The sequence below is a fragment of the Cyprinodon variegatus genome, unplaced genomic scaffold (genome assembly GCF_000732505.1).
Source record: "Cyprinodon variegatus isolate N-32 unplaced genomic scaffold, C_variegatus-1.0 Scaffold15, whole genome shotgun sequence".
Lineage (NCBI taxonomy): Eukaryota > Metazoa > Chordata > Actinopteri > Cyprinodontiformes > Cyprinodontidae > Cyprinodon > Cyprinodon variegatus.
In genome coordinates this window covers 2490991-2518666 of record NW_015150468.1, presented here as the reverse complement: position 1 = coordinate 2518666, position 27676 = coordinate 2490991, and the positions used below count along the sequence as shown (strand labels likewise).

The following is a 27676-nucleotide window of genomic DNA, read 5'->3' as shown; positions in this document are numbered from 1 at the left end:
GTGTTGTACATAATCTATGTTTGCACTAAACATGTGCCGTCAGTTTCAAGTGACAACTTACAAGACTTTGTATTTTTCTACTGTGGCAGAACGTTATTTCTTCTGAGGTCTATAAATTACAGAGAGGAGTTTCTCTACTTGTACATGCAGTCATGGAGCCTTTTCTTAGCATTTTTCTTGACAGGTAAATTGGTCCCACTGCAACTTTGCCTCTTATCAAAGTCAGAACCGCACTATGTGATAAGAGTTGCTTAAATCTCACCTTTGAAAGTAATAATGGTTTCTGTATGAACTTAATTCGGCTGTACGTTAAAACCCTCAAATATAGTTCTTCTTCATGTAATGGACTTTATGTAACACTGTAATCTTAAATTATATATGTTTCAAATAAATCTGAATATACAGTGTAGTGAATGATGAAAAGAATAAACTAATGAAGGTGTTATGTGTGAAGAGAATGCTCTGTCAATCATTTATTTTTCAAGCTTGCTGTGTAACCTTAAAAAATCTCAGAACATTATTTGATGGCTTAATTTACAGAAGAAATCCCTGCGTATTTTTCAAAAAGCTGTCGGTGTCATTGCTGCCGGCTAGAGGGCAGTTATTAAGTAAACTCATTGACATCTATTATACTGTCTCTAATGTTCCACTCTCAAAGAGTACCACTGAAAAGATTTTGCAGAAACATTTTTTTATCATTATGTCTAGTCATGTTAGCTCTAAATTAGGGCCATGATTTCAAAAGAAAAGAAAATTCCCCATTAGCAGAGGATCATACTGAGTGTGAAGCAGTGCAGTTTATCTGCACATGTGTGGCTATTTTTGTGAACAGAGTAATTGGTTTATTTGGTCATTATCTACTCTCTACACAGTGCAATAACAGCCAGAGGCTAGCTGAGGGAGGTGGGGGCTGTGTGGAGTCAGAACAAATCAAAGCACCTGTCTCAAGGCCAGTGTTACACATGACCTTGTGTCATTCAAAGAGATGAGGCTAATAACACAGTTAGGAAATACAGGCTCGCTTCATCGTGTGTCAGTGAGAACAATGCGGCTGCTCAATCTGAACACTGAACAGATACTTCCTCTGCCAAAAAAAAGCAAAGAAATCAAAACGATAGGACAGTGTTAATCAGAACTTGGCTGTGAAATATTTCTAAGACTTGTTTAATTATTCACTTCTCCTTGGCACAAGAAACGTAATCTGCTGACGAGAATAAAACAAAAACAAAGCCGCAGAGTATATGTCAAAACATCCTGTCAATACACCTCTGTACCTCAGGATTTACTGAGAATTACCAAAACAGAAGGATATAATTAGAAAAAAACTAATTCTTGTTTATGAGGTGAATTCAGACTAAAGTTTTACTTAATTCTCTTTTCCTACTGTATTTAAAATTCCTATAAAGCAGTCTTATTAAATAAACATAGCTGGTCAAACAGGGATCTGTAGTTTAACCTGTCTTTTTACTGCTGGGTAATACTGCAAAACGACTAAAAACAAATAATTGTTTGTCTCTCAATACTTTTTGGCCTCTGCTCTGCTTAGGTCTGGAGTTGTGCTCTAATGCTTTCAAATAGCCCTATTCATAAGCAACAATTTTTTGAACCATCAACCTAAGAATGATTTTCTAATTTACTTTTATTTTTTTCCGTAACTGAGGAACTCAATTTTATAGTTGCCTTTTATTTATATTGTTAGGGAAGACACATTTTGAGCACATATTTTCAATTCTCCCTTTAAAAAGAGACTCAGCAGGTTATACAGTAGGAGTCAGTGTAAGTATTTTGATGTGACGTGATGAGCCTCTTAAATAAATCTACGTCTATGTTTCTGTTTGAGATGTTAAGTTTATCCTATATTACAAAACCTATTTCATATATATGTCAAAAAGAACAGTATATACATGTTTTATCTTTAATTGAGGGGGTATTTTATTTGTTGGAATATTTAAAATTAGAATTTCTCATTTTGCTTTTAAAGGGGGTGCAATAACATTTCTTAACAGTCTTTGCTGTGTATCTGACTTTAAGGCTTATTTTTATTAAAATAAAAATGTAATGATTTTTTTCTCAGAGAAAGATCAAACAGGTGTTAATGAACTAGTTGTATGAAACCGCCTACTTCATGTCTTTTCACAGACTTTATCTGAGAAAAAGGCTGTGAATCAGAATTAATTCCTATAACTTTGGTTTGGTTTTGAAATCAGCTCAGAATTTTCAGTTGTAAACTACACAAAGACATTTATTAAGTTATAAACTGTGTCCTAAACCTGTGTCTAGCCACCCTATGACGAAACAATGATCAGTTAGCTTCTGTTTGATAATAGCTTCAACGGTTTTTGAGGAACAGATTAAAATTGCTCTAATTCCTTTTTGAAAAATAGCTAAACCCCAGTAAGATTATATCCTGGTAACATTTCCTTTAACTCTTGAAAATCTGCATCAAGAATCTGCACTTTTACCAGGGCAGTCTACAGTTACATCAATGTAGGCTTTGATTTGGCGCATTGTAGCTCTGGTTGCAAGTTTAGGGCCGTCTCTCTGGTGGAAAGTAAACTTCTATCCCAATGTTTTTTTTTTTTTTTTTTTGATATATCTGCATTTGTGCATTTCTATCAACTCTGACCATCTTTCTTGTACTTGTTAAAGAAAAGTGTTTCACTCGAAGGACTGTTTTTTTTTAAGTTGGTGAACATGCTGTACCTAGTTTTCTCCCCTGGATAGCATTTTAAATGCAGATACTAAATTTCAGGTTCATTCAGTGTGTATAGGCGAGCAGAGTGTTTATAAGGCTGATGATGAACTAAAAACAGCATCCAAACCTGCTACCATTGTCACCCACTTTTCCCTAAGTGCTGATTCAGAAGCATGTTTCCTGTGATCTCATTTTTCTGCTGCCAAGCTTAAAAAAAGAAAAGAAGAAGCCTGATGACTAATGATGTTGGTTTTTCTTTACATTTTTAGTCCCTAATCCCCAATTCACATTAAACGCAGTCTTTGATCTACGTTTAAAATCAGCTTTCACAAAATGAATGATGAGCAGAAGATTTTATGTGCAAGCATTGTTTAAGTTTTAATTATTCTGATTTTGATCGGTTATAATAGCAAGGTTTCTAAAGTCAGAGTATGGTTGAACTTTTATATTTCAGCTGGCTACATTATAAGTTAACTAAGTGGGCAAAATACCTTTTTTTTAATGAGATCTTTAGACAATTTGTTCTAATTTAGAATTATGTTTTAGAAAAAACTGCATTTGGTCGTAAAATTGATAAAACTGGTTCATACTATCACATTTTTACAAGAGCCTGATCTGATGTTAAGGCAGCTCTCCAGTGAGCCGTGTTCTCCCTCTATTTTCTTCAGAGGACGATGATATTTTATTTACACTTATATCTGTGAATGTGAGAAATAACACTGCTCCTTATTTATAAACAGGTGTTGCACACAGTTTTTTATGTGGAAAAATGAATAAAAAAATAAAAAGGAACCTGTAAACCTTAAAACTCCCCTTATGTATTATTTTATATTATAAAGAAAGCCCAGTCCAAAGCCTGGAAACTGCAGACAGAAAGTTTTCTCCATGGTACATTCAACATTTTGATCTATTTTTACCATTGCGTGAAAAGAAATTTCATAGAAGCCACAGTAACAGAAATGGCCTGAGAGTCCAAATCTGTCCATCATCTAACATGTTACCATTTAGCTGTGGAGACTCTACGCAGTCTTATATACGTTCCATCTGAGCCTTGGAAAGCAACATAGCCTCTGTCCCTTGTCTGTCAATTGTAAGCTTCAATGGTAACTAATTGCCACAGTTCTTACTTTTCTGATCAACACAGGGCATTCTGTCTTGTTCCCAATCATACAACAAGAATTAAAATGAGCCAATTAGTGTGTGTGAAGCTAACCTAGTCTTTGATTGAGATTCTGCAGCACAGCAGTACAATAAGAAGTGGAGCTGCCCTGTGGGCCTTAGGGACCAATAACAATGAGCGTCATGCTGTGGGTTCATTTATACTTGTGTTAGTGAGTGTATTGGTTAGAATTATTTTACGTTCATCCCAAGTCTATTGTTTTTAAGTCTCAACTTTTGTTTGTTGCACATAAAAACCTATGGATATACTTTTAGAAAATAAAAGGTTTAGTTTGCATTTGATTTTAAACCATGGGGTTCTGGGAAAAATGTATTCATGTGTTTTATTTTATAAATAAATAACAAAAAGGTGAGTTTCTCTTAAATTTGAGTATTTTAAACTGTCTTTGCCATTAGATAACATTCTCTAGTGTACTGTGATGCAAATTTCCATTTGATACACAAATTCCTTTCATAAGATATAAGCGCTGTAAAACGCAAAATCATCAGTACTTTAGCTAAAAAATAGAAAATGTTTCTTTTTAGCTATTTTTTCTAACGTTGCATTGCTTTTTGACTTTCAGTTGCTGCAAGGAAAGACGATCCCTAAACTTGGCTCTCTGGACCAGATTGAAGCAGGAAGTGGGGATTCAGAAGGGCGTTACAGCGGTGACTGTGATGATGAGGATGGGTGTGCAGGTTCAGGTGGGAGTGAGATTACCAGGAAAGTCTCCAAACGTAAGTCACATTTTATAATAACATTGACTAAACCTTTAACTGACATATTTGTCTTGAGATAAAACATACAAATAATTAACAATTTTGCAAACTCACCTTAAAGTTTTATTGCACAGAAAATGGTATTAATTGAATAACTAAATTAAAATTGTAAAAAAAAAAAAAATCCTACCACATTCTTTTCCAAGGTATTACAAAGAAGTGGTTTCTTTATGAGTAAAGAAAGCAAAGATAGTTACATGTTTTTTTTTTCCAAAGGACTGGTTCCAGTCTCATTTTATGACAGCAGTAATAATAGTCATTAAAGATGATAGTTGCTATGGGGACATTATTGCAATCAAGGCCTGTAACTTGAAAAATTATTGCTCCTCAGCGGTTCAGCAACCTTCGATGAATCACAGCAGCAGAGCTCCTCTCTCCATTTTGTTACCTTTTGCACTTTTCTTTTAGCACTTATAGATTTTCCCTCTCCTCGCTCCTCTACTCTCCATCAGACACGCTAACAACCTGATTAATTACCTCTCTCACTTTGCCTATGGCGACTCCAAGGAAGCTGGGGTCATCCAAACACACCATTCTATCCATGAAAATGTTTCCTCTGCTGCTTGTCAGCCTCACTCGAGGCTTCAGCCGCTTAGGTTCAGGAAAGCTGCTTAACGATCACTCATCTGAAGCTGTCGGGAGGCTCTGACATTTATCACCCATTACAGCTGAGCCGCCCTTTCCTTGTCATAGGCCAGATCAGCCTGCCTCCTATATTTATATCCCGCTGTCTGCTGTGACCTCTGTTGAACATCAGTCCCCTGGTGCCTGACCCTCAAAACAACACACGGTTTCCTCCAGCAAGGGACTTCTTCTTAGTCCCTATGGGACTGAATGGCAACTTCTACAGCAGGCATACATTTAGGCTAAATATTTTTTACAGTTTGCAACGCGCCTTTTTAAATAATTTTTTTAAATCTGGGAACTGGAAGTTATGATGTTAAGACATTTTCTGCTAAAACAAATATGTTCTCCTGGTTCTTTAGTAAGTGTTCATTCCACAATATACCAATGATGACAAAATAAAATGGCAAACTGGTTGACCAATGTGTCGAGCACTAATAAGATTATCGAAAAATTTCTTTAACCATTTTTATTGTAATTTTTCTTGGGAAAATTACAATTTTGATAATTTTTTATTTGTTGTCATATATTCTTTCTAAATTCTCTTGTGCTATATTTGACACATTTCCAACATAAAAAAAAAAAATTAACTGTTGTTAAAATGATCTGAAGATGCCACGAGTTAAGTTACTGTTACAACAGTGACAGCTATTACTATAGAGCTCAAAGCCGGTGGAAGGCGCACACTCCTCCAAATTGTGCACAATGACTGCATGCTGGGAAACGTAGCAAGTTTTCAGGCAGGGGTTCAACTGTCAAAGAGAAATTAGGGTATTGCTTTTATTAATCTAGTAAATATTGATGATAATTGTTTTTATTTCTGTTAAAATACTCTGTCCAGGGTGTACCCCAGTTCCGACACAAAGACCACTGAAACAAGGGGATGAAGGGTTAGTTTAAGATGTTCTTTAAATAAGTGGTCCTCCTAACTGTCAATCATTTTGGTGATATGTTTACGTACGGCCGTCCAATTTCTCGTCCCTCTCTGTCTGACATAGTGGAAAAAATTGTGGACATAGTGGAAAAAATTGCAAATCTTATTTTGGAAAGTAAGCTTGTATAAGCGATGCAAACAGCAACTTTTAAACAGAGCGTGCATGAGGAGAAATGGGCTCCTGCATGCGCTCACACGCGTTAAGTAGGCAATCCCTCTCAGGAGCAGGTACAGGGTTGTGCATGTGTATTTCTTTTTAAAGTGAAGAGGGCGGGTCTTTTCAAAAATTCACGAAAATCCCCCATTATACCTGTAATATTTTATTTTACAATCATACATTTTGAAGTAATTACATTCATTCATGCCATTTTCAGTGACTTAATCCCACAAGTGAAACACATTACATAAATTAATCATGCACTGACACTTTCAAGCCTTTATTACTTTTAATTATGAGGAGTTCTCTGCCCACAGCTTTTAATGAAAACACAACATTTAAAAGCAGGGTATTACAGATGACAAAATCACTTTTGATAGAGAAATGCAGGCTGAATAAAAAGCATGTTTGACACCTGCTAAAAGTTATTTTCAAAAGGTGCTTCGTTTGACAAACGAGCATCATCAGAATGCATATTCAAATTTACTAAATTAATGTACATATCATAGAAGCTTAATCAAATTTCAGATTCGTGTAATTAACTGTAGTAATTGCCTGTGTTTTACACACATTTATTTCATGCGTTGAAATATTGAATGTCAGTTACATGACTTTGAATTCCATTGTTAGCAAAGCTTCTTTAGAAACAGAGCTCATTAATTGGCTACCTTGGGGTTAAAATACTCTGGTGAGATACAGTTTCAATGACTGCTGGTAGTATTTTTTTTTTAGTGGACGTGCAGCAACTTCAAAACAGGACACCTCAGAGACCAAAATACAGAGGGAAAAAAAGGCACAAATAAGAAAAGTGAAATGCATTTTGAACCACAACCTCTATAATATTTCAACCAACAAACTGAAATATTAAAAGGCAAATCACGAAACTAGCTACAAATAATAAACTAACAAAGGCATTCTGCAAAGATAAGGAATGCACTAGATATATTTTGTGTTGGTTTTCAAAAATGGGTTTGAAAACAGTTTTGACAATATTTATACAGTAAAAACTTTAAAAAAAAATAAAGATTCTGTTATAAAATGCAGATATGCAGTATCCAGCCTTTGTTTCATCATTAGTATTCAAGTGAGTTAAAGTGTATTATCTACTGTGATAGATCCAGTTTATCATCAGATTCAGAGCCTAAAGACCATGTATAATTTAATTGGATTTCTTTGTCTGCAGTGATTCATAATATCTCTCTGCTTTGTGGCTTTGATATATATCTGCAGAACATGCAGAGCATTGATTCGGTGATAAAGAAATGAATTGAAATAGCTCAATACTGACACTTCAAGCTAGATTTTTAAGGATTTTCCTCATTAGGTAAAACCATTGTATAGAAACATCATGTATTTGTGAGATCAAATGTAGCAAAATGAGCCGTGTGTGTTTCTGTAATTATCATGGAAACCTAAATGTTTACTTAAAGCAAATCAACTTTAATGTGCTGTTCTTCCATTCCCTGCGTTTCGCTTCAGATTGGTGAATGGTCAGTGGAATAATTCATTATTTTCTGAGAAGCTCAGACTCAAACTATTGAATGCACAGTGAGAAAACAGAAGATTGATTCACTTCATCAGGCTCATTACGGAGGAGCACTGACTCCTCACAGCTCATTGAGCGACACTGACATAGAAAACTCACAGAAAATCAATTAGCACAGATCTAAATTCATAGCATAAGAAGGTTTTCTCAAGACAGACATACTAGTTGAAATAAACATTTACCGCTAATGGTCACAATCTTTTTCAATATATCTATAAAATGTTTAATAAGACCAATTTCTATTAGATAGTGACTTAATGAAAAACAAATACATTTTTGCTGCTGAAATGAAACATAATTGTTCACAACTCTTAATATTTATTACTAACAGAGGAACTTTTATTCTTTTTGTCTTCCAAATTATACTTACTGTATTTTTATATAATATTTAGTGGTCATTGTTTGTTGAATATGTGATCTTTGCAGTTTAGACTGTGTGCCAATTAATTCTGAATAAGACTTTCTAAGCTGAAATAATGAGACATTTCATTGTTAGATAACTCTATATTTAAGCTCAATAGAATAGTTAATATCTTACTCTCTGTAACAGCAGTAAATGCAGCTGTCCGGTCTTAACTTGTAAAAATTGCAATACAAGATTATAGTCTCTGTTTTGGCTCTATGTAGCTTCACTTTGAATAACATTCAAAGGTTAAGATTAAGATTAAGACTGACCAAGATAACTTTTTACTGTAAATTGTATTTATTTATTTTTATTTTTTTGGGTTATTCCCTAAATAAAACTTTTGAAAACAATTAAACCAGAATCTGAAATGTTGAACTGATGCATCCAATCCTAAGAACAGGGAGATCCAACCTTTGTTTCTTAGGAAATAATGTGACAGCATATCGAGTATTAACCCAGATAAAAGAAATAAGGTCAAGTTACTACTTAGTGAGAACACCGCCACCTATACCATTTCAGATGTAAATATTAAAACAAGTGTTTATCAATATTAAATAAATACTGTTATATTTTATGTTATGCAAATACAAGAATTTATAAAATTACTCAGTAAAAGAATCGAACATCGAACCAAAAAAAAACTAAAGGCGGAGAGGCTTCTTAGCAGGCTGTAGCTGCCTGCAATTAGGGAAAAAATATGAGGTTTAGCATTTGTTTATCAGGCATAAACAGTCATCTTTGTACTGATCAAACTGAAACAAACCTGTCTGATTAGAGCATAATAAAATCGACAATAACAAAAAACGTCAGACGGTGCAATGAGCTGCACTGCAAACAGGTGGGTCATTAGGGTGGCAGGGCTGTCACAAACCTGTTGGGTTATTTCTCTATGCTGCAGCGGTCTTTTTTGGACTGCATAAGGAGATTTGCTTAGCTTTTTTTTGAAAGGAAACTGACATTTTATTGAAGATATTCATCCAAAGACAATTCTTACATTTATTAATGACTTTAATCTTGAACTGATTGGATTTTGATTGTTTTCTGGAGGATTTGGGCTTCAAGTATAGATCGTGTGGTGGAACAGCTGATTTTGTTCGTTTATTAAATACAGCTGGCTTGCACAAGTAATCCAGCAGGCTGAGGTATTCATGATAGCTCTCATAAAGAGATACCATAGGATCCAATGTGAATTTTGGAAAGAATGTTTGTCTTTGCTCCTCATCCCTTTTTATTTATTTCATTTAGAATGGAAATGAAAAATGAATAACTGCCCTCCATTTTCTATACTTTTCCATGAAACAAATAAAAAGAAAACAGTTCTTTCATGTATTTTCATTGTTGTTTCAAACTGAACAACACATGATGTACAGATTGTGTGTGATTGTGTATTTGTGTTTGCGAGAGAAGGAAAAGGCCCTTCGGCATTTGGCTTATTCACCACCGTTCATCTGGTAGAGCAGCGCACAATGGTATGTAGGCATCAGCTCTGATGCATCTGTTGTATTAATACAGCATTAAACCAGAAAAATAAACACTTTGTGACAATAAGCATTTAATGAACATGAGTGGCTGTGTGTATTCATTCTCCTCACGGGTCAGGTCATGCTCTAGTATTCATGGGTTCAAGGAGGCATTTAAATAGGGATAATTGTGGGTAAAATAGGTTGGTTCTTGGTTCTGAGCTCTCGGAGCTCTCAGAGTCTGGTGCAGATCAAACAAAGCGGGACTGCTGAGCCCGCTCATAATGAAGAGAGAACAGTCTAGTATGTTGTTATGGAATGCTGCTGTCCTCGGGGGACACATTGCCAGATTAGATGGCTACAGGATGGGCTTCTAAACATACATCATGATGAGGTTGAGTGGCACTATAAACCCTGTAGTTAATGTCGCTGATTTTGCTCTTATTTATGTTTCCCATTTACATCAATCTACCCTGAGGAAAATACTATGCATTGTTATTAAGGTGTTGAAAAAGCAGCCCTGTAAAATGGATAAAAACCAAGTGTAAAACTATTATGTCTTATAATGAATCAAATGTATATTTCTTTCTGCATCCATTTGCGCTGATGAATAAATGGACAGGGAGGCTTTTTGCCAGTACATAGTTAAAAAAGCAAGAGTTTGTAGGATGCAATCTGCATTTATATAAATGGCATGTGCACTTTGACTGTTAAACTTAACTGTTAGTTTACTGTGCAAGACTTAAGAGTCACATACAGTAAATAGTAAAATAGTTAAGATTGGCGACGTACTTAAAGATTTATGTTCGTTGCATTTAACCATTCTCAAGCTAGTTTTGATATGTTATTGCAATGGAACTAGAAAAACGTCCCTTATTTGCAAGGTTTGTCCCAACTTCTACAATGTAACAGTACATTGTAAAAGTTGGTAACTTTTCTTCTCAAAGCATAAGCTTTGTATTGCTTGATTATTAATTTTTCCTTAGAAGTTTTTCATTTAGTTAGCTAAGCTGGTTAGCCAGGTTAATTATGTGCAGCACTCAGTTTTAGTTCTGTACAATATCAATCTGGATCTGCTGCCATTGAATCTGTTTAAGGAGACAAGTGAGATTCAGCAGGACTCTTCATAGCTGACTGCTAGTGCTCGCAGCCTACCAAAGTTTGGTTTAAGCCAATCATTGTAAAAACTGAAATACCAGCAGGTGCCGCAAGAAACCACAAAAACTTCTGTTTATAATCCTCTTGTTGTTCCTTGTTCAAAAATGAAATCATGGATTCTGACAAAACAGATGCGATGGCATCCTCCTGTGCTGCCAAGTTTATTTTGTTTTGGCTGTGGACTGGGCTGCTTTTGTCCCAACTTAAAAAATAATACTACAACTTGATTTGCTGACCTCTTTTGGTTTGGTCACGAATGGTTTAGCTGTACAGAATGGATTCTCCTGTGCTTGTATACACACAAATACTGTAATAATCTAGCAAGGGGGCAAGGTTATTGGCAGTGGTGTCAAATTTACACACGTTTGTTACGTAAGTAGAAGTATAGATACTGCAGTTTAAAAACACTCTGGTAAAAGTTGAAGTATTAACTTGACCTCTTTCCTTAATTAAAAGTGAAAAAGTATGTGTTCCAAAAACTACTTAAAGTATAAAAGTATAAGTTAACCTTTGAAACAAAACAGCCAGATGCCACTATATGAACTGAAAGCTCAATTTTTCGACTATTTCGAAAAATTCTTTGAGATACGTAGGACCAAGGATGAGGGAGGTCTTGTTGGTCTGTCTCCTCTGTCTCCATCACCAGATACGCACTCGCCTGTGTCCAACCTTTCAGACATTTTGACATCTTTTTCTGAATCCTACATTGTACCATGGCATAGACAATTCACGTTTGCAGTTTGAAGAACGCTTGCTTCTGATGATTTCTTTTAGCTAACCAATGAGTGTTTGCGTTATATGACTCATCCAATTACAATAGTTTTCACTAGATGTGGATGGCGCCAATGATCTGCATTGGATGGCGCACATGACCTGAAATAAATATTTATAAACATTAAACCGAAGCCAAGAATAAAGTACAGATATTTGTGTGAAAATGGAATGAGTAGAAGTCAGAAGTAGGAAGAAAATTAAGTAGTGGAGTAAAGTATAGATACCTAAAAAGTGTACTTAAGTACAGTAACTAGGTATTTGACATCTCTGGTTATTGGTTAGATGAACCTCATTCTTCATCTTAAAGATGCAGGTATTTCAGTGTGCCCTTCTGTCTTGGTCAGCCCACCTCATTTACAGATTGACCAACAGAGGTGTTTAAGGCAAATGTGTAACAAATCTTTGGCAATTCTCTAAACAAAGAACAAAATAGTTTTTTTTAGCTTTTTGTTTATTTTTATTAAGGCAGACAAATCAAACTATGTATAGCTAATGGAATGAATGGGAATTCTTGTGGTTCACTCAATCTAAAGGAATGGCTGCTGAATTCACCAATGAATCAACAATGGCATGCACAAATCATTCAATCCCAATAACATAAAGTGCTAATATCGGACAGTGACAATATGTTTTTCCAGCTTTTTTCTTTGCAGCTTCCGCAGTTGCTGTGTTGTTCTTGAAAATCCAATTTTCCTTAGATTTTATGTGTCGTTGAATTAACTATGATGTATATTCATAGTTGACTTTGTGTAAATCAAAGAAATCCCACATTACATTTTAACCTAAAGGATTGTTTGTTTCTTCTGCATTTTACTATAAATCCACCTTGGAAAAAAAAAACCCTAGCAAAAAAAAAAACAGATGCATTTAATCATTGTAACCCTGCAAAAAAATATTACATTAATGCTCACACATTATGCTTGGAAACCTGTTTTATTGAAAAGCACAAAAATGTTTATTCATGTGCTTTTGATCAAGTACACTGCAGTGAAAGGGATAACAGAAGGTCATTGTGACACAGTTTCCAATTACTTGTTGATTCAACAAAAAAAAATTAGGATCTCTCTCAGTTTCTTCTTATCCAAGTGGACTCTTGGATTTCTTTTACTTGTCAGTAATGCCCATAGTGGTAAACATCTAAGAGGTTTTTCATGCTCTAACCCCAGCCAGCAGCTTGATGCCTTTTATCAGGTCTGGCATCATTTAGCTTCAGACACTGTGACTACTCGCACCATGAGTGCTGGATGGCCAAAAGATGTCTGTCAGACACAGTGGCATCAGGAGAGACAGAAATCGATTTCTTGCAGGTAAGCACAATGTGAGCAAGGGGATAGGCTCCTTTATCTAACGCTTATTAACAAATACTCTCTTGGCATGAGAAATTCAAGTGCTTTCAAGCAACTACTACTATAGAAAATAAAAAGAAACAGTATTTATTTATTATTAGATTGAGGTTGTCTGATTTTAACTCATAATTACGTTACTGTACCGGATAAGTATATAATTTTTTCTCATAACTATTTTATGTTGCATTTGATCAAGTCAAAATCAGAGATCGGAGGCATGGAGGATAATGACGTGTCCTCTTTGTTGAGCATATACAGTAATAGGGCTATCATTGAAAACTGTTAAGAGTTTTCCTACTAGGCCCTACAGCACTCTACTGTGCCCATTAAAAAGATCTTTATCTTCATTACAGTGTAAGATCAAATTAGCTTACCTGCTGTGACTCTTGCCCTCCTCTGCACCAGAAATAATAGGATCAAAGTCATTTACTGTACTGCAGTGTTTCGTAAGCCTTTGGTCAGTGAGTTTTACTGTGTGGACTCTTTAGTGATCATATTACTAGATTAGGTCAACCCTCTGAACCACTTAATGGTGAAGGATTGCATATCATATGCTGTGTTTACCATAGAGGATTACCTCCACGTTTTTTTTATTTATTAAAGATCATTGAAGCATACCTTTAAAAGTTTGTTTCACAACTTGAGAGCTTATTTTATTTAGTAGCTCTGGGACACAGACCTGCATTAATAAACTCTGACAAAAGTATAATCATACTGCATGGGCGAAACTGACCATATGATAGTTTATCATCAGACAATCATGGTTCCAAACAGTGGAAGCCAGTCTCTAGTATAACTTGAAAGGGAGACTGAAATTCAGACTTACTCATTGTGGAATCCAGGCGCACAAATTACCCATGGAGTAACAGCAGACTTCAAGACTGTCGAACACAAGGGATGCCACAAGTGATCATTAATGATCTTGACAGGGGAACAGCTCCATTCTGCTACTGTGAAACACAAACGTTCCTGTCGGACATCAAAGTCTCAAAGCTAAAGAGACATGTGTCAATATACATGTACAATGCAGCGAGGGACTGAAAGCAACACCAGAGGTGCAAAACACCAGCTGCTGAACACAGAGCTGTCACTGGAACAGATGAACCTGAACCACTGCTGCAATAGACCTAGAAGAAGCCATTTATGAAGGTTTTTCTGGTGCAAAAGTACTGTGTTCATGCATTGCAAGCGTGAATTTCAAACCAAAAAGAAAAAATTATGCTTGAATGTATATTTCTCTTTCTGTCTTTCACAGAATATGTTACACCCCCTTACATTTTTATAAAACAAGTACACATATTGTATTTTGAGTTACACATAAAATACCTCTAGACCTCAAATTTTCATTATTTTATTAAAACATATGCATCACCCTTTTTTTATTTACACAAACACAATACAGTGAATTTAACCTTATACATCGGCTGATGTAAGTCACAAGTGCTGCAATAATTTTTGAAAAAAAAACTTGAATTACAAAGGAGTCTCACCGTTTTAGGCAAAAGCCAGGTAGGCTGTACTTCTAGAATTACTTTCTTTATAAAAGTAAACAATAAGAGTATACTGTGCCATAAAATTGATTTAAAAAGGGGTAAAGAAGACATAAAGTGCATTTTTTTGGTCAAATTAAAGCACCCAGTCGAGTAAGGGTGTGAGTTGCTTAATTAGTTTAGAGTTTCTTCTTGCTGATGTGGATACAATCTTTTTTTCAGACATAATCAAAGCACAGGCACATTTTGGCTTGTTTAAAATTGCGTATGTGCATCCAGTTCAGGAACACAACCTGTGCTCTAAATGCAAACCAATAACCTGACTAAATGGACAACTGAACTGCTTGTGGGCAAACACACTTGAGTATGATAGATACCTGACTGAGTTAAAGAATATTAGATGGAATATTTTCAAAATTGCATTTTATGAAAAATGCATTTAGTCCCTTGTAGCAGTTATGCAAGTGTAATTTGAGTAATTTCAGTCGTTTGTCTCAATAATATATTTTTATTCCATATATTGATATGTGTCGGTAATATTTTTATGTGCAGTATATGTACAATTAAAAAAACTGTACTTTACATCAGTAATTTTTTGTTCATGGTTATCATAGTTCACTGAAACCACAGACAATTGAGGTGAGCCTCAAGGACACTGTATGTGCATTAGTAAAAATGGCTCCTGTCATTTTCTGACAGATGAGGTGGCTGCTGAAGATCGCTTGAGAAAGACACCATCTGCCATTTGGGAGGCTTATTCAGCAAATGATGTGATCAGAGGTTTATATTCTTAATTCAGCACTTTTGAATAGTTAATGGTATTCATTGACAGTATTTTAATTAAATTTCTGTGATTATAGGTGGAAGGGTGAGTGACATTTCTTTCATTTAGAAATCTGTGATTTATCATTTTTGTCATTAATACCGCCTATGTAGGCCCTGTCACTACTGTGAAAGATCGTTTTAAAATCTTACAGTATTTGCTTGTAAGCTAGGACCAGTTCTGAGATGCATTATTTCTAACAGGTTGCTGGGTTTCCTAACAATGATCAAAGATATACATATCAGATTATTATATATTTTGTTATATATCTATATGTTGGAGATCTTGTGATAAAACATCAGTATTTCCTGTATTACTGGAAGTTGTTTGCTCCTCTACACCTTTACTCACCAAATGAAGGTTTTTTGCTACTTGCAGTCGTATCTGAGATCAGGGTTTATTTCGTTACTATCAGATACAGATATATAAAAAACTGAATAAGGTTAACTTTGCAAGTAAAGTTAGACTCAGTTATGAGGTATCATATCATGGGATCTGAAAACATTTTTCCACTCAATAATTGTAAATTTGATGAGGATATGTAAATTATGGCCTCAGATGCATTTTAGATAGTTTTAATTTGATTGTCAGGAATAGAGTTGAGTTTGAGGTTTTATACAGTAGCCAAACAAAGCCTTGTTTTTGTTTTGTAAACATGAAAATTGGAAGAGATGAAGTGGTCCACCCCTTTGGAATGGGGGTCGTTTGGTTTCTTTTGTTAACCTGCATACCTATACCCATTCAATTGTCTGAAAAGGGGGTCATTAAGGGGATTGTTTGCCTTACTGAATAGATGAGGTCCTCAGCTCTCCTGTACAGGGACTGCGGCTGCAATGATAGCGGGAAGGGATTAACTCAATTGCTGCATTGTAGGTTTTTGAAAGCTGTAACCTGAGTCCACCCTCTCTGTTTAAGGTTGGTTTTTCTTTCTTAACATAGATGGCTTCCTGCATGCCTCTCTCAAACCACCTATTTTCTTTATCCAAAATGTGAACATTCTGGTTCTCAAAAGACTGCCCATTGTCCATAAGGTGTAAATGTAGTGAAGAAGGTGAAGGTAACAGCAGAGGGTTCTGCGGTGATTCAGACTGATTCAGAACTGATTCAGATCATTAACCCACTTCAAGTCTCCAACAGCCTGGGTGGTCTGATTTTGGCCTGAGATTGTCTTCAGGCTTTTCCAGGTCCCTCTAATGTTGTTCTGCTGCAGCTGATTCTCCATCTTCTTCTTGTAGCTGTTCTTCCCATCCCTGATTTTCTTCCAGTTCTTTCTGCACTTCTCTCAGCTCCTCCTTGTTCCCTGATCTAAAGAATCCCCTCTTTTCTTTCAGAAATGCTTAATCTCAGGGTTGATCCATGGTTTGTTATTGGAGAAGTGACAAATGTTTCTGATAGGCACAGTGTTGTCCACATAGAAGTTAATGTAATCGGGGATGCAGTCTGTGATACTATTAATGTCCTGTTGATTAGGAGCACAGAGCTCTTCCAACACAGTATTGGAGAAACAGTTTCTCCAAGCTTCTTCTGCTTCCACAGACCATCTCATCACTGTGCTTTTCACAGCTGGTTCTCCGTACTCTAGGGGTTTGTACACAGGCTGGAGGTAAACTAGATTGTTGTTAGAGTTCCCCAGGGGAGGGAGAGGTGATGAGCTGCCTCCTTAGTGTTACCATACAGTAGATCCAATGTTTTATTGTCCTTGGTCCTGCAGTTAACATACTGTGTGAATGTGGAAAGGGTGGAAGATAGGGAGACATAGCTGAAGTCCCCAGAGATCAGAAAAAGAGTGGGTGCTGTGTTTGGAGTCTACTGGTGGTAGTGTGCAGGACATCACAGACTGTTTCCGCATTAGCAGAGGGTGGGACATACACAGCTATCACAATAATGTGTGTAAATTCCCGGGGCAGGTAGTTTGGCCTCATGCTAACTGCTAGCACCTCAATGTCCTTGCTTTAGAGTGTCTCTTTAATGACTAGGTGTTCAGAATTACCCCATCTATTGTTCACAAACACAGCAAGATCCCTCCTCTCTTCTTATCACTCTCCCCGTTTCTGTCGGCCCAAAGTAGATGAAATTTGTTTACATGAGAGTCCGGGGTTAGCGTAGTTAGCCAGGTCTCTGACAGCCATAGGATGCTGGCCTCTGGGTAGCGTCTTTCATGGTGAGTTAAAGCCACCACCTCATCCACCTTGTTAGAGGGAGATCTGACGTTGCCCATGATGACGGAAGGGATGGTCGTCTTCATCCTCACCCTCTGCCAGAAAACAGTTACGTCTAGGAGTGTGATTTTGATCAGGAAGTATCTTATTTTAGTTATCTACAAATAATGAAACAACAGAGAGCAGAGTGCTTTTAATAAATGTAAAAACGGCCTGGCATAGCCCACTTCATATAAACTTACGCATTAACTGGAGCAACAATCTTCTCTTTTGCGCCCTTCCTCTCCTTTGTAGCTGTAGCGCTGTTTCTCTGTCTTTTAAACACATTCTCTTGTTTTAGTTTATGTTTTTGCACTTCTGCATTAAAATCTCTAGTTCCAGTGGGGGGAAATAGGCACTTGTCATGGTGACTCTTCAAATCAATACTCCACCAATAATGGCTTTTCATCCTTACATTTCATACATTCACACCAAAAGCAGCAAACGCAGCAAAAATGCGTGTGCTGCTTCCTTTTTGATGCTTGTACAAGTTTAGTTCTGGCACGACTGAAGCATCTTTGCTGCTCTAGCTGCGTGGTGGAAAAAGCGGGTGTGATACGCGTTGGACAGAGCTGCCTGTAACAATGGCAGCTATAGTTGCTGTGATCAGTGGGAATAAAGTAGTTTTAACACATTTTTAAGTGAAAAAGTCCACATTAAAACTTCATCTGTGAAGTAAGTTCATCCAGATTACCATCCTGCCTTCAAATATTATTTCGCTGTCAGAGCCACTCAGATCCCAGTACACCGGCGGTGCTCTGTCACTGGGAATCCCATTCAACAGCAGCCTCTGGCCCGGTCGCCTTTTCACAGTTTGCCACGGCGGCTGCAAAACATTTTTCATCTACGTAATCCAAACTGCAGGCACCAGGATAATAAAAGTGTACATGTCTTGCCGGCAGATTTTGGCATTTTGAGTTAATTTAGGTGTTAATAAACTGTTTCAGAGGAGGAATCATAGTGCTCTGCATCAGCAGTGCTGTGTCTGTCTCCCTGCCAGCTCCCAGATCAGCTTCTCTGATTGGTTGATGAGGCGCGTTCAGCAGCAAAAGTTCAATTTTTCCAACTCCAGCAGCAGCTGCGTTTGCAGGGCGTCGCATGCATGACATGCTCAGACGCTCACAATGTCTCCTGCTGCTCAGACGCGCTGCGCTTGCTGCTCAAAACACGCTGCAGGACCTTTTGCTGCGTCTTGATGTGTATCAACCATTGACTTTGCATGTGTGTGTGAACGTAGCATTATTATGCACGCGTTTAAATTTGAGTGGAGCTAGTTAAAATTGATTAAACTAATTGATAGCAGCCTTTGTGAAAACGAAAACTCAGAGTTCCCGCCATTGCCCTCATCAATTTAGAGTTGCAGATTTGAATCTGAATTTGTTAAACCTGCTTTGTAAAATGGATCACAGGCCTTTTGAAGACAAAAATCTGGCACTGATGTGGCAGATCCCCATTTTTGATGTCAGGAATGGGATTAGTGATACGTGAACTACCTTTAGGGTAAGGAATATAATGCCAATTGTACAGTAACAGGGAAAATGTTATGCTAACGAAGTAACTAAACTAAACAGCAGTAAATAAAAAAACTAATATGACTTAAAATACAAAATTGTGTGTCTGTATAGTGCAAAAGCACATTAGATATTAAATGGAAGAAGTCATGCTGGCCATCAATACTAATATCAGTGTCATTAATTGTGAATATACATGCACAAGCACATAACGTAATTAAATTTGGTAGCATAGCTTGCAAAGCAAAATGAGTACATTTGCTATTTGGTCAGGATAGTGTGAAGGCCAGTTAATGGTATGAATTTCTTCATCCTCCAGGAACTGCATCTATACGATTGCCGCATTAGGCCAGGCATTATCACACACCAGGGGGAATCCTGAATACGCTGCATGAGCAAATGGTCTAAAAATGGGTGTGATGAGTTCAACCTGAAACCTAATGGCAGTAAGAGCGCATCTTTGTATCCTGTACAGGCCCATACATCCCTCTATAGATAAGCTTTCCAACAGAACAGCAAAACAATTTTAGCACATTTTAGCAGCATGACAACACACAGGGCTGTACATAAAAAAACAGAAACATAAAATCAAAACTAACTCACCAAACTGATCGTGCTGAACAGTAATACAAGCATTATTATGTTCACAGCTGCTTCTCTATGACTTAATTTCTGTCACATGACCTCAGAGTGAACCTGCTGTTATGTGTTTAAGAACAGGGTGCCAATGCCAGATCTGCCAATTCTGCTAATCTCTGGTAAATGCAGGTCAAAAGCCATGCTTCCTTCAAATAGCACTAGGCCTGCTAGAGGCACTCAGGTCACTCTCATGAAGTCTGTAATGGCTTGGCCAGACAAATGCATGCCAGTGGCCCGCTGGGGATCACTTTGGATGGCTCTGGCAGGACTCATCCTGTACTTTTTTTCACAATAGAGCAGAAACTGGACCTCCAGCGGCCCTGTCCAGCTTTCCTAGACAAACTGCCTGCTTCCTGGAATCTCCTCCTTGCATTTTAGACAGCAATTTCTGATGTGTTACCTTGGTGAAGCTGGACTACCTGTGCAACATCTATAGGTTCCAGCTATTGCCTCATGCAACCAGTAACAACACTGACTTTGGTCAAATGCAAACTACTAATGAGCTATCAGAAAAAGTGTAACGGGGAAAATGTCCATGGCCTCCACCTCCAAAACTATTCATGTCTTTGAGGTTGTCTCAGCGCATCTGTTGTTAATTCAATTAACATCAAAAGAGCTGACACTGATTAACAGATCCTTCTCCTTACTATGAGTCTCATGCAAGAATGTTGCATCTACACTAAATACTTGCAGGGCAATGTGTTACATAAAACTCAACAAGAACAAAATCAAAAAGAACAAACATCAAAACTTCCTCTTATACAGTACAGTGAAATGTGATAGAATGGGATGCTTTGTTGTGAGTTTGGGCTTGTATGAGTTAAACCTGGTGTTCGCTTCACAAAACAGGTTTAACAAACTCAACTCTGAATGGATCTAGCCCGAGGTTGGAAACTCTGAATTTTCAGTTTTATAAAAGCTGCTGTGGGATAGTTTAATTAGCGTAAACCATGAAAAGCCATTATCAGTGGAGCCCAGATTTGACGAGTCACTATGACAACAGGTCAACAGGAATTGCCAGTTTCTATATTACATTTTTGCAGCAGAAACTGATTTTCAGAAAGTACAAAAAAAGTACACTAGTAAGAATTAAGTTTTTTATATGCAGAAATGTTTACACATTTTAAATAGCCATTTTGACATTCATCCGCTTAAATGAATATGTATTTTTGATATCTGAAATACATTTCTTCATAGTCAAAAGAATACAAATGCTGACAACTAACAATAGGAATATTTTGTTCTGATAAAAATTTCTAGACATCCAGAATATTTATTCTAGATGTAGTTTCATTTTGTTTGAAATGGTCAATTTGACAAGGAAAAAATTTTTTTTTCCCTAGATATCAGAAATACATATTCTGTAAAACTAATACAAATCTAATGTATAATCTGAAAATAGCTATGTTTCAAACATAAAACAAAAAATGTCCTATCCTATCAACTTGTTTGTTGTTTTTAATCACCACATTAAATTTAAATTGTATAACTCATTTCAAGTAAAGTTGTGAACCGTAATTTTTTTTCCCTATATTTGCATTTTAAATAAAGTAGATACAAAACTATAAATTAGGTAAATAGAAAAATAACTTTGCAGCCGAAGCGACTGTTATCAATGATAACATGGATATTATTAGTTGTAAGAAACCAACTAGAAGGTAGAGGAGGAACACTTTGAAGGGTGCTGCTTCACTGTGCAGTTTTATTTTCTATAATGCTGTTTTCACACAAAGCATTGTTTCTCACTGATATCAAGTTCTGTTTAATGAGTCTGTATAATGCTGTAATATAAGGACAGATCATGTGGACGAATGTGATGTATTGCAAAGTGAAACGGTAGTGCTCATTAAAAATGTTGTGAATTGAAAGTTATGCACTCATTCCCTCTGAATTAATGCTGATTATTCTTAAAAAAGGTCCTTGTCAAAAGGACATGTGAAATTTGTTTTTTAAAACCAAATGTGTCTAACTGACCCAGTGACTAATCTTTTTTGTTCTTGTATGCACAAAACTACCACAAAATCGTATGACTAAATAGGAAATAAAACAACATGATTGACTGTAAAGAGAGCAGAGACAGAGTAAACTCCAAATTTACTAAAGAAAACCTGCTCCCAACGGGGTTAGCTCTGGTTTAGAACATAGTTTTCAGTAAACCTGCTTTTTGAAACACCCCCCCAGGACAATTGCAATAAGCTTCAAATAATAATATCACACACCAAATAATGACAGAAACAGCCTTTATTGAAAGTAAAAGGAAAACATGTTTGATTTTGTCACTTAAATATGCATTGTGCTGTGCATAATGGAGCATAATATACAGCTATATTCTCAAAGGGGCACTTTCATTCTGACTGAAGAAGAAATGGTGATGGATCAGCAGGTTAATTTCAAACAAGTCAGGTGTAATTATTCATAGAATGGTCATAGTGAACACAATGAGGCATGACCTCAAATAGCTGCTTAAAGGTATATGTAATTGTTGTGGTTGGCTACTTTGAGGTTTTTAAACTCCACAATATTAATAGGTATTAGCATTCTAAGTATTATAATTCTATCAGGAACAATCTTCAAAATGCCTGGCTTCTAGGATTTTTTTGTTATGGATTTTTTATTCTTGTTATTCAATTTTTGTATTTTGTTGGTGACATGTTCCTAATAGAAATATGGTTATATATTCATGTCATAATGATTTGTTATACAACACAATGATCAGCATTAAAGCGATATGCTTTAGGCACAAAGGCAGGAAGTGGAATAAAAATATGTAAGTATAAATTGCTTTTGGCGGCTTTTTCACATTATGTGGTGATTAAAGGTGTAATAAATGACATGTGTGGCACAAAATGGGCTTATTTACTTCTTACAATTTTACAATCCAATGCTGTCCAGTAATATAGAAGGAAAACTCCAGAATGATTCATTTTATAAAAGTCACTTAAAAACATGTTAAGATATTAGCAGAAAGAGCACAACAAATTACAAATTGGAGGTCTGAAATATTTTTTAAATGAGACTTAACCCACGTTTATCTGTTTAAACAACTGTTCTCTTTAGTGGTGGGACATTACTTTAAAAAAGAAATATTGTACCAACGTAACCTATCCATACTTTATTAATTTATAATAGGAAAAGTATGTCTCAAGTACTTTATTCTATAACTCTGCTAAAAGCAGCAGTTAAACAGGCTTTTGGACCTGATCCATACATTATAAAACACATCACAGAGAGACTTTTTACATACAGATGGCTTTTAGTAATTTTCTGACATCACTCAAGAAGTAGTAGGTTGGCTATAACAAATATCCCTGAGGCGTGTTGACAAAGTCTCTCTATGCAGCCTTGACACATGAAGGGTACCTTTCAAGTATTTACACTTATTTGCATATGAATTTAGGGGAGTGCACAGTGCATATGAAAATACACTGCTGCTGAAGTCAATTCCATGTTATCAGTAAGAAAGTAAAGTGTGTGGTGACAAAGGTGTGCACAGTTAGGTACATCAAAAGGTTTTTATTCAAAAAGTTTTGAATTTCCCCCTACTGCAGACTTACAAAATACAAAAGCTATTAACAAAAGCTTTTAACTATACTCTTTTAACTATACCAGAAGTGGGCTGAGAAGTAGAGATGTGTACTGTAAGCTTGAGAAAGCAATTTTATTAGCGAGTGAAGAAAATTGCCCAGTCTAGAACAGAAGAGCCATAGTATATATTTTTTTCCTGGGATAGAAAATAAAAGTAAAACTTGTAGTCTCAAGCGTCATTAAAAAGCTGTGGTTAATACATGTAATAAACAGTAAATGTAACTCAACAGAATTTAGCAAATGTCTTCTAAAAAATCAATCCTACTCTGATCTGATCTAAAATAGGATCTAATATCCAAGTTTGAAAGATTTTGATTGCTTTTACAGGGTTAAAAGCAACTTATTTCAGTCAAAAAAAGATTCTTTTAAACTTAAATGCTTTTTTATTAAAGTGTACTAAACTACCGTAGCTTTTAACTGAAGAGGTAAAGAAAAAGGAACATAGTTGTAATAATAAATTTTCTTCTGGTTGGTTTCTACATTTATAGATATTGCAGTTACAGTAAATACCTTTTTGTGTCTAATGGAAAAAATGGGACAATATAAGATATATTTGCAATTCAATTCTGTACTTTTTCTTCAAAAAAACCCATCGGAATTAACTATAGAAAAAGAAATGTATCAGTCGTGACTTTTTTAGATAACAGAATCTGCCTCTGCTTGTATGACATTAAGAATGACAACAATTTGAAAGATTTAATCTTCGATAATCAGATAAACTGGAACATTGCATTATCAAAGTTTGTTATCCTTTTATAATAGCAATAAAGGCAGTCATTCAAAAATAAAAAAAAGTATACTGTTTATGTATAGGAGTGATAATGTGTGTCATGTTCCAGAAATGAATGAGATGCATGTGTTTGTTCTAAAAAAAAAAAAAAAAAAATGAAACTAAACTAAAATAAGAAACTTGACGTTGTGGCATAATGACTGACTTACTGCAGAGTGAGGGAAATTACTTTCTTATTAAGTATCTTTTATGTCCAAAATCATCTGGACTTAACAAAGAGATGTTTTGATAAATTTTTCTGCTTAAGTAGAGTACAAATTAAACTGACCCATAAGTTTTTGCTTTTTCTTTGTTTGTTTTTGTTATGTTTTTATTCATGATGCTTACATTTTCTTTGTTAAAATTGATTACATTCCTGTTTTTATTTAGCCTGCTACTGGTATTTGGTTGTTTGATCAGTTCCTTGGTCTATATCCATCTGGCTTCTGAGTTTCTTGTGTCCTGTGGTTTCTTTTGTAATTATACCATAGTATGGGCAAAACCTGAAACTAAAAGGCTGCATGGTGTCCATTATAAAGTGTGATAACTAACCTACAAAAACATTTCAGTTTAATAGCCTGATAGTTTTAAGTCATTGCGTTAGCTCCTTATAAAACAGAAATTTGTAACATTTAACATCACTGCAGCTGGCCGAGCTGCAGGTTTTGTGGCCAGACCTGGTTACCTTGGAAACGCATCACAAAGAGAGATATTAAACAGTTCACTCATCTGCTTATTGCGAAATATTGGATTTTAACAATAAAAATACCAATTAAAGTATTAATAATTGATTTAATTTATTTTGTAAGTTTCTATGTTATTGGTGGGAAAAAGGCTCTTTGTCTTGTCCTTTATCAGAAATGGATGAGATTAGCAGAAGCAACAGGTTCTCGCCTCCCTTTCCTCCACTAATTTCTAAAAATAGACAAATCGTCAGGAATGTTTCCTTACTTAAATCCTCGCTACTCTGCATCTATGTTCCAATCTGCATCTTGGTGTAATGCTTTGCCAGTATACTGAAAGTTTCCTTGAAATTCCCTCAATTTATCAGTTATCTCTAACAACATATTATTTTCACTAATTAAAAACAGTGTTTTAGCTCCAATGTGGATTTTGTCTTTATGATACGTCTAATTTCTGTCATAATGAATGCTTTATTGGCTTATCTAATTAAACTGAATATTATGCAGTTCTTAACCTCTCAGTCTCGTTTCAACTGTCAAATGATTTATATGGGCAAAATCAAACAGGTAATTTAAAAGAAGAAAAAGTCTTAGAAACACAATTTTTTCCAAACAAAAATGATTTAAGATTAGATGTGACTTTTGTATACTTACTTTTCATGTAGGGTTGTACCACTTATCTCTGTAGTTAAAATATGATTAGCATAACTGTAAATTGCACTCGAGCTGTGTGACCAGACAACCTTCAACTTTCCAGTTAGTTAAAGACTTTTCCTTCCTTATGTTCCTTCTCATGTAAACAGGAAAATAAATGTTTTTTTTTTAATCAAAAACAGAAACATGCCAGGGCTGCATCCAGGTAGATAAAGCATTTAGATTTCATCGGCTATTAACATATGCTCACGGCTCAGATTGGATTTTCTTCAGATAAAATACACACGTTCTGTGTGTTCCTTTCAACTCCATTGGCTGCTGTAACTCAAACATGGTGGGGGGAAAATGAAATGCAATTGCTTTTTGATTTGCCACGGTAAACATAATGACATTTTTATTGTAAGATAATAGAAACCTTGCATTTTCTTTATTATTTTGCTTCCAGGTGTTTGTGGGTTTTGAAGCATAGCTTTTTAACCACAACAAGTTGTCGTTATCTACAACGGCGCATTCCTGTATTTCAAACATTTTCTCAGACTTTGCATGATTTAATGGCTGGCTTAATGAGCTGCAGCTTGAATGTGGAAGGACACCTCATTGTGTTAATGAACCATGAAAAGGGCAAGCGCACATTATTGTGTGAATTGTTTTAATAATCAGCTCGCTGTCTCAGACACAACCCATCTTCCAAAAGCCTGCATCGTCCATAAGCAAAGATGCTGAACGTTTCATTTAATCAAGTTATTCTGCAATAGCTCAGTAATCAGCTCGAGCATTCCTCCTGTTGCTTTGAGGAGCAGATTTCAGCTTGCTTTGTGAATCCAGTGAGCAGTGTTGCCTAAGACCTATCATGTTAAGTTAAGATAGGTTCTAATAGATCTTTCAAAACATTTAGAAGAGACAAGATTATAGAAATTTCTTTTTTAAAAGACGTAAGAAAAGCTGCATCTTAGGTGCCTGTTATATTTGTTTGCAAGTGTCCTTTGAATAGCTAACACACAAATCTACCTTCTTTTGCCAAGAAGCGCTTTCTATAGATGCCTTTTAATGCTGTTTGCATTGTTTAGACAGTTTCAAATATGTTGAAATCTTTCCTCTGTGTCTGAAACGTTTAATGTGGTGCCCTTCTCATGTTTATGAGTATACTGCATTTTGATTTTAAAATCAGTATGGGTATGTGTTCAAAGCATTTTGTAACTCATCTTTAGTAGCTCTGCTGCTGTGTGGTATAAAATCTTCTCTGTCTTTAGCAGACAGTACGTCTGTAGCAAGTTGGAGTTTAAATGGTGAGATTTGCAATCCATTTTCAGTTCTTTCTGGTCTGCTGGGCACCATCTATTTTAGGCACATATTTCAGACAGATATTAGTTACGGACAAAATAAATCTCTAATACTGGGTTTAGATGGTCTTTAACGTTAACTTGCAATATGGCAGCTGCACAAAAAAGAAATATATCCTTAATGCAATACTGGACAGGAAATTTTGAGTGCATCCTTGCATCAAGTTCTAAATGCCAAAAATATTTATATCTATTCTTTTGGATAGACTTTCGCTGCAATTGATGCCAAGTCTTGTATAAATACAGTTGCTACAGTTAAGATTGTAAACCTTTCAAAAGCGAATTGATGAAGTTAAATTAATATTTCAGTAAAAGTTGGCGTGATGCTTATCAGTGTTTTCATCTCAGTATTCTCCAACTGTAGTACATTTTTTTCTGTATCTATTTGGTTTTAGACAAATACCAACAAAATAATCCTGGTTATTTTGTGAATGAACTAATCAGAAAACTTGATGTGGACCTCCACCTGTGATATTGATATTCTATGTCAGGTGGAGAGATAAAAATAATGATTTGCTAAATGACTCACAAGTTTCTATACATTAGTGCAATTTATTTAAGGGTTTCTGTCCTCAATGGAACAGCTTGAGCTGTTGGAAGGCCTGCTGATTAAACCACTTTCTGTTGCATAACTCATTTGCATTTATAATTTTGATTGCCAGAGTTTTGCTTTTATAATACATTACTAGAATGTCAAAAAAAAAAAAAAAAAAAAAGGTTTTTCAATTATATTTCTCAGGAGCAGTATCCTATCTCCAGTGTTGTGCCTGAACGCGTTCATTGAACGAAAGTTCATGAACTCGTTCATATTTTGGGCGAACGTGAACTGAACGTACTGCATTACTGCCTGATGAACGTTATTGAGAACTCGTTCATTCTGGTGTCTGTGAACGGCACGCTCTCTCAGTTCAGCTCCGTTCAATAGGTTGCCAGATTTCTATAGAGT

At 35.8% G+C, this 27676-nt stretch overlaps 1 protein-coding gene across 1 annotated transcript in view; it reads left to right on the top strand.

Moving 5' to 3' along the window:
• gpc5 (glypican 5) overlaps positions 1-27676 on the top strand; it is a 160717-nt gene that overhangs the window by 93271 nt on the left and 39770 nt on the right. Inside the window, exon 8 of the mRNA XM_015384084.1 lies at positions 4438-4591. Within this exon, the coding sequence (XP_015239570.1) occupies positions 4438-4591 (154 nt within the window). The remainder of the gene's footprint in view (positions 1-4437; positions 4592-27676) is intronic.